General features: G+C 33.4%; 1 protein-coding gene across 1 annotated transcript in view; it reads left to right on the top strand.

Annotated features, from left to right (window-relative positions):
* Positions 1 to 7,875: 7,875 nt before the first annotated feature.
* The window catches only part of LOC145740315 (RNA-binding protein MEX3B), a 50,056-nt gene continuing 42,631 nt past the window's right edge, over positions 7,876 to 15,300 (top strand). The window contains exon 1 of the mRNA XM_081995780.1: positions 7,876 to 8,538. Within this exon, the coding sequence (XP_081851906.1) occupies positions 8,274 to 8,538 (265 nt within the window). The 5' untranslated portion in view covers positions 7,876 to 8,273. The remainder of the gene's footprint in view (positions 8,539 to 15,300) is intronic.

The raw sequence follows: 15,300 nt of genomic DNA, 5'->3' as shown, positions 1-15,300 counted from the left end.
AATCGTTTTGTTCTGGTTATAGGTATAAGTTGTAAAAGTAATCAGTCCTTTGTTCTTTGTTGATGCTTTTGATCTCTGTGATCATTAACTGCTTTCTTCATCCCTCTTAAGATACGTATTTTCCATACTCTCTTTTGAGTTCTGTAAAGGTCGTTTTCTATTTCTCTCATCACAGTGGTTATCACAATTCGAAATATATTCGGGAAGATCAGAGTCAATAACAGATGAAGATGAAAACACAACAGTAATCCACTCTGCTGTTTTCGATTCTATTTTCTTCTGCTTTAGATCTCCTTGTGATAGTTGCACAATCGCTTTTATGTCTTCATCAGTTAGAATACGAAACAGATCAATAGTCGTCCCAGAATTTTCAAGATGCTGAAATTTACAACACTATTTCTTTTGAAAATAGCTGTACAGAGTATCAGTGCTCCAGTATCTTAACAAAAAAATATTTTTTTTCAAATTTTATATATTCGTTCTCTTATTTCCTCTTACTTTTTCGTATCTTCCTGTATTTCTCCAGAATATGTTGGATATCCCGTATTTCCTCCGTAAATTCCCACATTTCCTAACGAAGAATCAGAATATATCCTCCGTGAGGAGCCACTCGTCTTTTTTACTTGTGAGGTATACTATGGGTTTGTATTCACTTTTGGTATGACACTTACTGATCTTGTTCCAAGTGCTTCCTCAGCTGCTTTGTGTATGTTGTTTCTTATTTTATTCCAGGAGACATTTATGGGTTCAGGTTTTTGTAAAATGTCCTAGTACTTTTCTGGTTTAGGGATTCGATGTTGTATTTCTGGATCTTAATGCCCTGATTTTGGTGCATCTTAATACCTTTTATTTTGCATAGTACCAGATGGTGGTCCGTTCCAATGTTGGCTGATGTTAAGTTTCTTATGTCGAGAAAATTAGTTTTAACGGAGTTTTGGCAACACTGCAATAGTACACTGGTGGCATATAAAGTGAGTCAACACTAAACTGTTATTATTAATTAAGACGTATTTTGGCGTCAGTGTTTACTAGAGTGTTTACAATGTCTATCTCGTTTTAACTCATCCTGATAAAACAAGATGACCTATGCTACTACAGCTTAAAACTTAGGTTAATACTTTCGCCAAAATTTGCCTTTAATCCCCTTCACTATTTCACCCCTTTGACGTGTCAAATTGACATCTAAATCACCATTGACATCTCTAACATACTAAAATTTACAACAGCAAGGTGTAAAGTAAACTGTCAGTAATTGGCGACATTCAATTGTTATCGCAAATAAACGACCACGTGCTGCGTTTCCGCTCTCGTAATAAAAACATCGTTAGGTTCGTTAGAAGTGGCGGGAAATGCCGGTAAAGTACGGGCTGCGTTGCCACGCCTAGCGCAGATAACAAGCTACCATTAGCTACCGCGAGTATTATAGCCCTAGCGGCACTACCGTAACAATGGCAGAGGCGGCAACGCCGCCCCTAAATAGCTCATTGTAGTTTCTGTCGATGTGCTCGTAAATCGCGGAAAGCCGGGTTGCGGCGTTGCCACGTCGCCTACACCGTCTCGTTAGTGGGAATTATTTATGAAGCGACATTTGCACCTGCCCGGTCTGCAGCTTGCCGGTTGCGATTTCATTTTTATCTCCCTTTTGTAAATTAAAATTGATGCTGAAAGTACGACAAATTGCCCACCTGTCTGTGACGGCACTGCTGCACATTTTTGCAATAAAAAACTCTCTAAATCCACTGGTTGTGCATAAGTTAAAGTTGGCCAATATAACGTGAATAATAAATAAAACAAACATTGATCGTTGCGGAAACAGTGGCAAAACAATCGTCTGTTATCAATTATAAATGTGTCTGACTGGCACGTCACTGGAAAACGATAAATTAAAGTTGCAGACACATCTCGGTACGCGATCGATCGATTCTGAGAAGCAAAGAGATTGTGAAAGAGTGGGCAACGTCGCACTGTCTCCCATGCCGTCTATCCGCCCCAAATTAGATGTTGCCACGGTTCCAAAGATTTTCAGTTTTCGGGGAAACTAGGGTGGTTTCAACTCATCTCTATTTGTATTAAGGGGTAGTAGGGATGTGACCGATGAGAGACGATGATTTAACTCACCTATCACATACATAAGACACTTCAAGAAAACAATTACATAATTTGATGTTCATGTTGATCTGTCATAATTCTTCAACTAACAAGGTCTACTTTGTCAATGAAAGTCTCACCTAAATTGCACGTAACAACTAACATATAATCACATACATTAAGCTTTTTGTCTAGTGGTTTTTAAAATACTAGAGTTTTAATGAAAAATTACAGTTTCATTTATCAACATACCTTGTATAATGTGAGTCCACATGTGCAGCAACTGCTTTTTACATGACTACAAACCCATCTCTAGCTGTTGGTATCATGTTTTAGCATTGTAATATAACTGAATAATAACTGTCCAATGACGATTCGTTTAGCCTGAACATGGCGGAACTGTCAATGTCATGACTGTCGTTAGTATAAAAACGTCACTGTAGATGGTGTGAGTTAGAGTGTGGTCAACTGTCATCTATAAAGTAATTGTTGTTTACATTATTTGTACGTTAGAAGTTTTTTCAGGGTTTCGATGGATTAAACCCTTAAAAATAAACAAACCAGGTGAAAACCCATCTCTAGCTGATTGTGTCGAAGTTCAAATTAAAAAAAAAATGAGTTTTAAAAATATTAAAGCAGTTTTGAACATTGAAAATGTTGCGTAAAGGTTAATTTGAACTGACAACATTCAAATTAAATGAAACAGTCACGTGACCCTAAAAAACAGTCAAAGTTCAAACGTTAACAAGATAAAACAATTAATGTTATAAAAAATAGATAAAATAGTAGTCAGTGACTAAAAATTAATTAATTAAAAATCTCTTCATTTGACAATTGACATATGAATGCACCCACCATAAACACCCAACTCGGTGCAATAATATGCACCAGGTGTTTTCAGGATCCCATCTCTATTTATCATATCAGATTTTATTTTTGTATCGTCAAATTGTAATTAGTCGTAATGGATAGCGAATAATAACTGTCAAAATACAACTGTCAATGTCGCCACAACAGTAAAAGTCTTTTAGTTAGTTAGGGATGAGTGAATTACCAGTAAATTATAAATACTGTGTTTCTGAACGTTCAAATTTTGACACCGCTTTTCTCCCTGACTGTGCCAAATTTTGTAATATTTTTTCAAGCGATTGGATAGGAAATTTAATGAGGATTCCAAAAATGTGCTTAAAACCGTAATTTTCTCACTCTAAGTGGGTTTTACAGGCGATTTGGTCCTTAACTGTCCTTTCAAACTGTCTTTACTTTGACACCACTTTTCTTCAAGAGTTTATCAGATTTTGTAATGTTTTTTATGCCATTAGATAGAAAATCTAATAAGAATTCCAAAAATGTACTTAAAAACATGATTCGGTTACTCAAAGTGGGTTTTACAGGCGATTTGGTCCTTAACTGGCCTTTCAAACTGTCTTTACTTTGACACCACTTTTCTTCAAGAGTTTATCAGATTTTGTAATGTTTTTTATGTCATTAGATAGAAAATCTAATAAGAATTCCAAAAATGTACTTAAAAACATGATTCGGTTACTCAAAGTGGGTTTTACAGGCGATTTGGTCCTTAACTGGCCTTTCAAACTGTCTTTACTTTAACACCACTTTTCTTCAAGAGTTTATCAGATTTTGTAATGTTTTGTATGCCATTAGATAGAAAATCTAATAAGAATTCCAAAAATGTACTTAAAAACATGATTCGGTTACTCAAAGTGGGTTTTACAGGCGATTTGGTCCTTAACTGTCCTTTCAAACTGTCTTTACTTTGACACCACTTTTCTTCAAGAGTTTATCAGATTTTGTAATGTTTTTTATGTCATTAGATAGAAAATCTAATAAGAATTCCAAAAATGTACTTAAAAACATGATTCGGTTACTCAAAGTGGGTTTTACAGGCGATTTGGTCCTTAACTGTCCTTTCAAACTGTCTTTACTTTGACACCACTTTTCTTCAAGAGTTTATCAGATTTTGTAATGTTTTGTATGCCATTAGATAGAAAATCTAATAAGAATTCCAAAAATGTACTTAAAAACATGATTCGGTTACTCAAAGTGGGTTTTACAGGCGATTTGGTCCTTAACTGGCCTTTCAAACTGTCTTTACTTTGACACCACTTTTCTTCAAGAGTTTATCAGATTTTGTAATGTTTTTTATGTCATTAGATAGAAAATCTAATAAGAATTCCAAAAATGTACTTAAAAACATGATTCGGTTACTCAAAGTGGGTTTTACAGGCGATTTGGTCCTTAACTGTCCTTTCAAACTGTCTTTACTTTGACACCACTTTTCTTCAAGAGTTTATCAGATTTTGTAATGTTTTTTATGTCATTAGATAGAAAATCTAATAAGAATTCCAAAAATGTACTTAAAAACATGATTCGGTTACTCAAAGTGGGTTTTACAGGCGATTTGGTCCTTAACTGTCCTTTCAAACTGTCTTTACTTTGACACCACTTTTCTTCAAGAGTTTATCAGATTTTGTAATGTTTTTTATGTCATTAGATAGAAAATCTAATAAGAATTCCAAAAATGTACTTAAAAACATGATTCGGTTACTCAAAGTGGGTTTTACAGGCGATTTGGTCCTTAACTGGCCTTTCAAACTGTCTTTACTTTGACACCACTTTTCTTCAAGAGTTTATCAGATTTTGTAATGTTTTTTATGTCATTAGATAGAAAATCTAATAAGAATTCCAAAAATGTACTTAAAAACATGATTCGGTTACTCAAAGTGGGTTTTACAGGCGATTTGGTCCTTAACTGTCCTTTCAAACTGTCTTTACTTTGACACCACTTTTCTTCAAGAGTTTATCAGATTTTGTAATGTTTTGTATGTCATTAGATAGAAAATCTAATAAGAATTCCAAAAATGTGCTTAAAAACATGATTCGGTTACTCAAAGTGGGTTTTACAGAGGATTTTGTCCCTGACTGTCCTAAACAGTATTCAAATTTCAAATTACAATTTCACTGATTTGTAAGTTGCACCAAACAGTTTTTGATAAATAACTCGAAAACGGTAAAAGTTACAAAAAAATTCTAAGGGACCAAAAATGTTCGTAATCAACCCCTTAACCCAACACTGTAAATTTCCAGGACCGTTTTTGCTTGCAGTATACAGGGCGTATATGAAAAGTATGATGATTTACTGTTTTTGATCACCCTGCACACAATTTTTCAGATACATTTTTTTGCTCAATATAACTAAAAATAGGAGCTCAAGACGGTTAATTTGAGTGGTTTAACCTCCCTGAACTCCCAAAAACAACCAAGTTTAAATTTCAAATCACAAGTTCAACTGAACTACTAGTTGTTGGTAATAATTCGAAAACGGTGAAAGTTTCGAACTGAAAGGGAGCAAAAACTAGTCCCAGGGTGCATATTCTTGAAACGAGGGAAGGAGGGAAGGGAGTTATCAAGAGAAAGGTCTGTAGAATGTGACAGGAACTCGCCATTGTCAGCTTCTTCTGTCACATTCTATGAACATTTCGCTTGATAATTCCGTTCCCTGCTTTCAAGAATAGGCCCCCTGGAAGGTTTCACAGTCTGTCAGTGCGGCTATTATACAGGGGATGCATGAAAATTGTAGTGATTCAGATTTATGACTTTTCAAATTATTACTGACAGCCATGAAAGACAAATTATATCTTTCAAGCAAATTTTAATTATACCCATAAAGGGTCTTGTAAAGATTAAGCATCCACAAATTTGGGCAATTTTTTTTTGACATCTGAAGTTGACGTACATATTGTCAAGTATGTTATCCTCTGTGAATTATGCGACGTTGCCAGACATTTAAATTTTTTTTAAAAAAACTACGTCACTGGTTTTGATATCTTTGTTAAAACTATAAATTATAAATTCCACATTCAAGTTCTGGCAATAAGCTGCAATTTTTTTAAGCAAATTTGGACCACAATAAGAAGTCATTTGAAATTGGTTTAGTTAATATTATCAATTACCACATTTTCAAGAAATCAGCTGAATGGTTGAACCTACACTAGAATTTCCACTTGAACACCACAAAGCATATCAATAATTTTTTGGACTGCAAACACTTAATAAATAGCTTGTAGCACATTAAATAGTACAGTCTAAACTTCAATTATCCCACCAGAGACTTGTAGAGGCTTCTGGAAGTTCTTGCAAAATGTTTAGTAGTATTTAGAATCGTCACTTGATTCTTGTTTGGAAAATTTTTGCAAGGTCAAAGAGACTTGTACAAACTGTTGGTAATTTTTAATAGGTAAAGGTAGTAATATTTACATACATCTATTGGGTCAAAGAAAGTTGTTGTAGAGGCTTCTAGCAATTTCCGGAAACTTTTTAGTAGTATTTGATACTTTGGGAAATGTTAGTAAGGTCAAAGAGACTTGTAGAGGTTTCTGGCAATTTTTGGAAGGTTTTTAGTGGCATTTACAAGAATTTGACAGTTTTGAAACCATGCTGTTTTTTCAATTGTTTCGTGTAGTTGATTGCAAGTTGTGAGTGAAAAATCAAGAAAAGGTTCATTCCTGATCCAGATATGTATAGATAGAGCTTTTTATACACAATCAAGTCCAGCCTAAACAAATTGGTTAGAACATTTGTCCTGGAAAGTACAACACACAGCAGTTTAAACACTGTTCAATACAAGACAATCTGTAAATCCTTGAAACTAGGTAAGCAAAACTAGTAAATGGTTCTTATGTTATTACCAAGAACCTTCATTTAAAATTATTTTTGTTGCTCTCACAATGAAGGATGCTTTAAAATGTAACTCACTTACCTGTGCATGTAACAAGTACCTACCTAATAAGTTTACTGTACTAGAAAGCACTTATACCTACCATTGTGTATAGTGTTGGAGTAAAATCATCCCACTTCAAAGTGTTCAACCACTGTTGAGTTAGATCCGGTTTTTTGTAAAGTAAACACCTGACACGGTTGGGCTTTTTCCTGAATTGCTGTTACAATGTGGCTTGAAAAATTTATGAACGGCAGCAAACAAAAATAACTTACGCAAATAACCTCAAGTCTTTATTTTAAACCGTAAAAATAATCGTCTAATCCTCAAAAAACTCAATTTCCACAATACAAACTGTCACAACTATTCCCGCCATATTGGAATTTTTGACAAGCACCTTAGAAGGAACATTGAATGACATTTGAAGTTGACGTACATATTGTCAAGTATCAGTTATCCTTTGTGAATTATGCGACGTTGCCAGATGCCAGAACTGATTTTTATTATTTTTATTCATAAAAATATGTTTGGTAGCCTAAATATCCGATTAGTATAGGTGGCAAAGCTTGTTTTTATAAATTGTACAACTCATTGTGTAACAGTTAGTATTTAAGCCTATATTTGACAACATCGCAGTAAGGTAATTTGTGGTTCCTCCACCAAATCATTGTAAATTTTTGGTTTGAGTTTTTTTAAGAAAATTGTGATTTTACGGCAAATTTTCTTTTTTTTCGGGACTATAGAAGCCGTAATCTATATGCAAAAAAAATTTGGTGACCAAACTCGTGGATGCTTAATGTTTCCAAGACCCCCCATAAATTTACTGGTAAAATTGGTGAATTTTCTTGTGGCACTGAATTTTACTTTAACGTACCGTTAAAGAGTAAACGGTAAAATGACGCCCATCACTACTTTTAGTATAAAAACGTCACTGTAGATGGTGTGAGTGCGGACCACCCTGGGAGTAACTTTATCAGGGAAAAACGAGCAGCTGATAACCAAAAAAACAAGCGGCAACGTCGCACATTTGCGCGCACATGTGCCCAGACCACGCCGGTACGGTGGTGTTCGATGCCGGTTGTCTTCCCCGAAAATTTAGTCAGTTCCGAGCGAGCGTTCGGTTTGCCGGCACAAGTCCCATAAGTAATAAGTAAAAAAAAACATATAAACTTAAATCTTCGGCCAAACAGAGTCGTTCGTGTATAATATATATTTTTCTACCAGGTGACGCGCGTCTATAGTTAGGTTATTAAGCGAAAAATTCACACACATACAACCCGAGAACTTGCAACGTCGCTTTTTTTATGTTGTTGTCCGCCGCGATCGATCAACGACCATTTTCGATTCCGGTGCTCGCAAAAACTCGCCCCCGTGTCGCATGTGTTGTGTCTGAAAATACCCCGCAGTATCATCGACAATCATAACCTCAACAAAAAAAATACGTATAAAGATGCCCGCGAGTTACTTCACGGATATGGAGAAAACAAATGGTATCGGTGACGAGAGGGCTTTACAGCTCGCCCTCGAGCTCACCATGCTCGGTTTAGAGCCCCTTGGCGGTGTTACGGAGCCCGATCCAACTTCCGATCTCACTGCCTTCGTTAATCCCTTGTCCAATCCAATGGACGAGGTACGATCGAAAAAGTCTCAAAACATGACCGAATGCGTACCGGTGCCCAGTTCAGAACATGTGGCCGAAATCGTTGGCAGACAAGGTAAGTTCAATTGTTGTTTCAACTATCACCAGCATGACTGTCTAAAAAACACAGCAACAAAAAGTGTTTTGCGGTTAGAAACTGGTAGAAAATACAAATGAGTTGACCAAAATGGTCAGATCAGTTGTTATCTCTCTTGTCATATCCACACATCCTTTTATCTCACTTTACTCCAGTCACTCCTAAATAGTCCTAAAGTGTCAGTTTCATTAAAAATAAATTAGGTTAAGTTGTTTAAGTTTAATTGCACCAACATAATTAAGGGCACCCTAAGGTTCACCTAGGCTAAGTTATGATTTGACTGTGACTGATCATGTACAAAATGTCATAGTCAAATGAAAATCTAGTCTAGGGTGCCCTTAAATATGTCGGTGTAAATTTTGAGCCTACCAGAAGATCTATCCTATTCATAGAATTTTAATATTTTGTCTTCTGTATTGGTAACAATTTTTCATGTCAGTTAGTAGCAAATATGTAAATTTCTAAGGATAAATTGTCATAAACTCTACTATAAGGTCTATACAGGGTATTCCAAATGTTTCGAAATGGTCTACCTTTTTTCCATAAGGTGAAAGCTACAAAGATGGAATTTTGGAATATCACTGTAAATGGATGGGTAATAGGATCAGCAAATAAGGTTTTTCAAAGTTTTATTCAGACAGGTTCGAGAAATCTGAGTTTAAACACTGAACCAAGAACAACAGGTTTAATTGTTGACTAAAGTACCTAATAACATTAAATTAGATGGTGGATTAGAGATGAGAAATGTATACAGTAGATAGAGATATGAATTTTCAATCCTGGAATTTATTATTGAACATTTTTTGTGTCTGGAGATGTGAAGGTCTGCTGTCATCATATCCATATCTGACCATCAAAAGTTAGTCATTCTTTTATTTAATTGAACCATTTTCTCGAGCATTTTCTATCCATTTTGCAATGTAACTTAACACGTTATAAATGTTTGACACAAAAGTCAACCTATTTTGAAAGATCAAAATACCATCCCTAAATTACCTTCTAATTTCATATTAACAGGTTTTTTAGTCAACAATGAAACCTGTTGTTCTTTCTTCATAATTTAAACTTAGATTTATCAAAACTGGCTGGATAAAACTTTGTTAAACCTTAAATAGATCATCAACAGATAGATTTTTTAACCTTATGTGATATTTCCCAGGATATTCCAAAATTCCATCTTTGAGTCTTAGTAGACAGTTTTGAAACATTTGGAATACCCTGTATGAGGGTTTATAATGTTTTAAATCAATACTTTATCTCAGCTTGTAAAATAAATTACAATGGCACAGGTATACAGGGTGATTCAAATTGATTGTAGGATAATCTGGAGAGTATATTAAAAATAAACTCCAAAGTGTCATATACCTAAACTGTAGTCAAAAAGTGACCCCTAACAGAGTTACCTTAAAGCAAGCCTTACAGGTGAGCCACTAAAAACATTTTTTTATTTTTAATTCCCAGAGGAAAAAAGTCACTCAAATGAAATTTGGCATTCATGTTCACCATTTTGAAGTGGTCATTTAGGTTTTTTTTTTAAATAACTGGACAAATATGGGGGCTGTTCAAAAAGTTTGACAGCTTTAAATTTCTTGTAATTTTAGATCGTTCTGATGGGGCACATGTGATAGCCCATACTTTTTCCCTAGAAAATGAAAGAGAACTTGTCTGAACATTTTTCAAATTTCGTATGAGTTTTATTTTAGTTTATTAATTAAGATATTTTTTTTCTTGGGGCATGTGACACTTTGCCATTTATTTTTTATGAACTTTCTACTTTTCAAGTATCCTGCACTCAATTTGGATTGGACTACCCTGTATATGTTTCATATACCTAAAGTTGACATTCTTCAGTGAATGTAAATTAGGCGAGGAATTAGATTGGCAATAGTGATCGAATGTGATTGGTCAGTTGGCTGTATGAAAAACTGGCTCCGCCACCATTTGAATTTTTAGTGTAATCACTGTCAATCTGTTTCTTGTTGCATCACAATTGTCTTAACTTAACCTCATTCACATTTTCTTCCTTCCTGAATCCCCTATCTAACTAGAGGAATATGGATTCTGCTCCCTTTATGGGGCAATTTGCCAACACTCATTCACATTTTATCAAAAAACTTATGCCAATGTCACTCAAACTTATAAATCAAATCTAGGGATTTTGTTTGGTAACTTTTCTTTGTGTATGTCAGGCTTCTTTATTTGCTCCTTCTAGTTTTTAAATAGACTATAGAAAGCTCCATAGAAAGTGTAGATCTGTGGCACAGCTGGATTACTTAGTACCAAAATTTACCAAGTAAAGTAATAAGTAGTTTACTGAAATACTTCTAAAAATGAAATAGTACCTACTTGTACTTATTACTTAAGTAAATTTAAGAAATAAGAAATAAGTAAAATGAAATCATAACAAGCACAAACACAAGTCAGTCGCGACTCAGTGTAGGTTAAACCAGGAAAATTATACATAATTGCAGAGAATTTTGTAAGTCCTTGATAAGTATTAACGAAGATTTCTTATTTTCTGCAGAAAGGAAACAAAAAGATGGCTTGCACCTCCACTGTATATTTTTTCTCGTGGATTAAAGGCCTGTTAATCACATTATATGATTAATAACTTATTAACTAACATCATATATTTTGAAAAAAAAAAAACAGGATAAAATCTTTTCAAATACGTTTATACCTTCTACACAAAAAAGTGTCCTAATACCATTTCGTTTTGAAAATGTTCCATTATACACCATTTTTTACACCCGAGCCCTTCATTTATGATTTATGATTTGTTTCAAGTTATATGACCAGTTTTCCATTTGTAACTTTCTAAGAAAGAATTAAATTATGATAAACTATTTTTCTCCTAAAAAACTATAAGATTGAGATCTGTAGGACTTTATGTAAATATTTTTATTATCAGGACCAAACTAGTTGTATCTACTCTCCTACCTACTGTTAGGTCTATAATGTTTTAAATCAATAGTTTGTCTAAGTTTATGAAATTTTATCTTTGTATTATAATACACAAGATAATACATGTCTGTTTCCAAACTGGACAAATGCATATTCTCCAGTAGTAGTAGAATTCCTATAACTCTGGATTTTTTCTTGCAGAAATAATACTAGTGATACCTAACTAATAAGAATTCTTTAAGAAGATGTAACAATGTAACAGTTTTTCAGTTATTTGGTTGGATCAGTTATTATCTCTTTCTTGTCATATTGGCACATCCTTATCTCACTCACTCCTAAAGTGTAACTTTCATTAAAAATGAATTAGGTTAGATTATCTAGATAAATTCAACAGAATTACAGTACTTAAGTAACTCAAGTAGGTATGGGTCACAATAATAAATTAACCAATATTTTACTACATAACATTAATTACTTGATTAATTAATGGAATTGTGGTCAATATTACAATCTGTATTTTTATTGGCTTGTATCCTAAACTGTGTTTTTGCTGTTCAGACTTTATATCCTCATTACCTAAGAGAGTTACCTAATACTTCTCATACTATTTACTTTATTAGTTAATACTCAATTACCACACAGAAACATGCAAAGTGTCATAAAATCGTGACTTTTCAAAAAGAAATGTTTTATTAATGTAGATAGTGAAAATTACAAAAATGGTTTTTTTTTACAGTTAAATTTAAAATGAACTAGAAATCAAACTTAATAATGTTATTACCCAGGTTATTACTAACATTCATGGTGTTACTCATTTGACTTGACATATTATGATTCTCAAGGTGATTTTTAAGATTACCTGGGAGCTCCATATGGATTGTTCTTTGACACTTAGCTTGTTTCTCAGCTTACTTACAATATTTAATGGTAATTTTTATCATCATCTCATTCATCATCATAATCTTTTCCTTTTTAACTGATTGTTGTAAGTTTATTTCTAGTGCCTCAAAAGTCAGGTATGTTGGTGTGAAAATAACACTAGAACCACACTAATTAATGTGCCTAAAACTATTTTTAAGGTGTAAATAAGTACCTACATAGTTTCTACCTGTACAATTGGTTGTTTCTGGAGTTGTAGCCTTTGTTGTAGGTTAATGTATGATCTGCAACTTGAGCCAAATTAGCAAACTAACTATTGAATTAATGAAGGAATTTATAACTAACATTACCCACAATTTTTGGATGACTTTTGGTACTTACTACCTGTCGAATGAATAGGTATATTATTTCTGAGGTTATTTTTAAACCGAGTATGTAAGTTGAGAGAAAATTCACTTTTTATTTTCATTATTTTGCTAATCAACTCTGACTTCATTTCAACCATTAAATTCAAGAAAAATGACAAAGTTTGTTGTAATTTCAAAAGATTACATAAAAGTTAAGTTAAGTCAAATGTATTTAACAGAACAAACCATTTTCAGAGCAGTATGCTGCTTTATCTTATTTTTATTGATTTTGTAGGTTGGTTGTCAGCGTTTCATTTTTGTTTTCTGATATTAGCTTCGATATTTGTCATATTTTTCTCATTGTCATCTAATTTTTTTAAGTTTATTGTTCATCAAATTTAAAGTAAAACTACCCCTTGATTTGACTTTACACTAATGTTTGGTTTTTGATTAGGGTTTGTGATGCCTTTATAGTCTTGACCATTACAATGGATCATGCAATTGACATTTTTATGATTTCATGATTTAGAAATTGTATCAATTATTTCCTTTTCAACTCATTCTTTTATTGTTCTTTTAAATCATTACTCTTTTATGGTGTATTAATATAGTTTTGGAAAATACTTAAACCACCTAAGAATACACTAATATCTTGACTAAATCTTGCATATTAAGAATGATGTATGTGCATTAAATAACTAAACTTAAAAGACTAAATTATGAAAATTACTAAGTTAAACATGAGGTTAAACAGCAATGTTCATTTTACTAGAAGTATTGTAAATCTTTTTTTTTACTAAAACCTTTCCAAATGTCTGATCGACTGTCTGCTACATTGATGCTGTATCTTTTACATTAATATTTTAAGTTTTACATATTTTGTTCAAGAAAAGTTTTGAAACAAACTGATTAAAAGCATACCTATTTATCAGTTATTTTCACAAAAATATTTACATAAGTAGATGCACATATCTAATTATTATTGACTGGCTGTATACTTTGTCACAATAGTATTAAGATATTCATTGAAAAATCGGTAATGATTGGATGCCCTTGATTTTTGTATGCTGATCCATGTGCCAACTAATTAATCAGTTCTATCAAGATTTTGTGCATGTAAAGTGTTTTTGTTAAATTTTTTTAATTCTTCAATATTAATCGGCTATGTTCTTGACTGTAATTGTTTTGAGTTTACTGGAGATTACTAAGTAAATTTTTATTGAGTAGTCAATAAAAGTAAAAGAATTCTAAATTGAGAGCAGCTTAGCAATAATGTAATTTTTTTTATTGTTTTAGCAAGTATTTGATATCTAATCTACTACATTATATGACAACAAATCAATGTTTAAGACGTTTAAGAGTAGGTTTGTGGAAAACCAAAATTTGATTCCAAGACATTTAAAATTAGCTTCCAAGTGTGTTTAATTTTTCATAATTTACTGCATTTTGCATTCCTTTGCTTAAAAATCCTATTTTTTCCATTCTGGCATACAATTTTTGCTCATATCCTAACCATCTTAACCTACTAAACTAGTAACAATAATAGGTTTATTAAGTATTATGTTGCGGTATCAGTGAGGTATTAATTTATTTTTGAAACAAAACATTAACGGAGATTGTTAGATTATCTCATCAGTTATCGTCATGTGATTATTGCAACTCTAAATTTCTCATAGAAATGTTGTTTTTGGGAGAGAAGGTACTTTGATAGTAACTGAAATATCCTGTTTAAACAATTTAACAATGAAACAAAGTTGTTTTTGGATTATTTTTGTTGAGAAAATTAATATGTAAGACCTTTGGTAAATATTTATAGTGTCACAGTGATTTTTTTAACTTTATCAACCGTTTAATAAGACTGAGGTTCCTCTTTTCAGGCACGACATATTGTAAAAGTAATGCAATCCCCGACGTAAACAAATCAAATTGGGTGGTACCGGTGAAACCGTAAACTTCCCAAGTAACCCAATCGTAGAGGTACCATCAGGGCACGCAAAATACCGATTTCTTTCACTCTTCGATCGTTTTTATGTTATTTTCACGTCGTATTCATCGACATGGGGAAGTCGTAGCGCCGTAGAGCCGGCACAGGAAGTCTAGATGGTTGCCGCTACCCGTGGTCGCCGATCAGAAATAAAAAGCTCTGAGCGCCGTCTAGGAGGATTATTATGGAAATTAAAGTTTGCGGCACCGCCGATATTTACGATCACGCATTAGTTGGTACCCGGGAATTTTGCATATAGCGCCATGGGAATCGTTGGTTCCGTCGTGGCTGATGAGCCTCGGGTGGTTTACGCCTTAAATAATGTAATCATCCCGTCCATTAAGTATATTATTACACCTCCGACTTGTGATATTAAATGCCTTTTAGACAAGCGCTAGTTGATTTCAAGGAAAAAGATTGAACTCCTGTAACATGGCATATTCCTGAAGACAATGTTGGCATGCCAAAAAATGAAGAGAGAGTTATGAAAAGACAGCTGACATTCAGATGCACTAATTTGACAAAGTTCTAATGAGGGACTTTCAACGATCAGTCAAAGTGATAATGGAAGGTTTTGATGAGAAAAGTAGTTTTGTATGCAGAAGAGCTTTCTAGGGTGTCTAGGAG

The sequence above is a fragment of the Ips typographus genome, linkage group LG1, assembly GCF_016097725.1.
Source record: "Ips typographus isolate SLU linkage group LG1, UJ_Ityp_2.0, whole genome shotgun sequence".
Lineage (NCBI taxonomy): Eukaryota > Metazoa > Arthropoda > Insecta > Coleoptera > Curculionidae > Ips > Ips typographus.
This window is presented reverse-complemented; position numbering and strand designations above follow the sequence as displayed.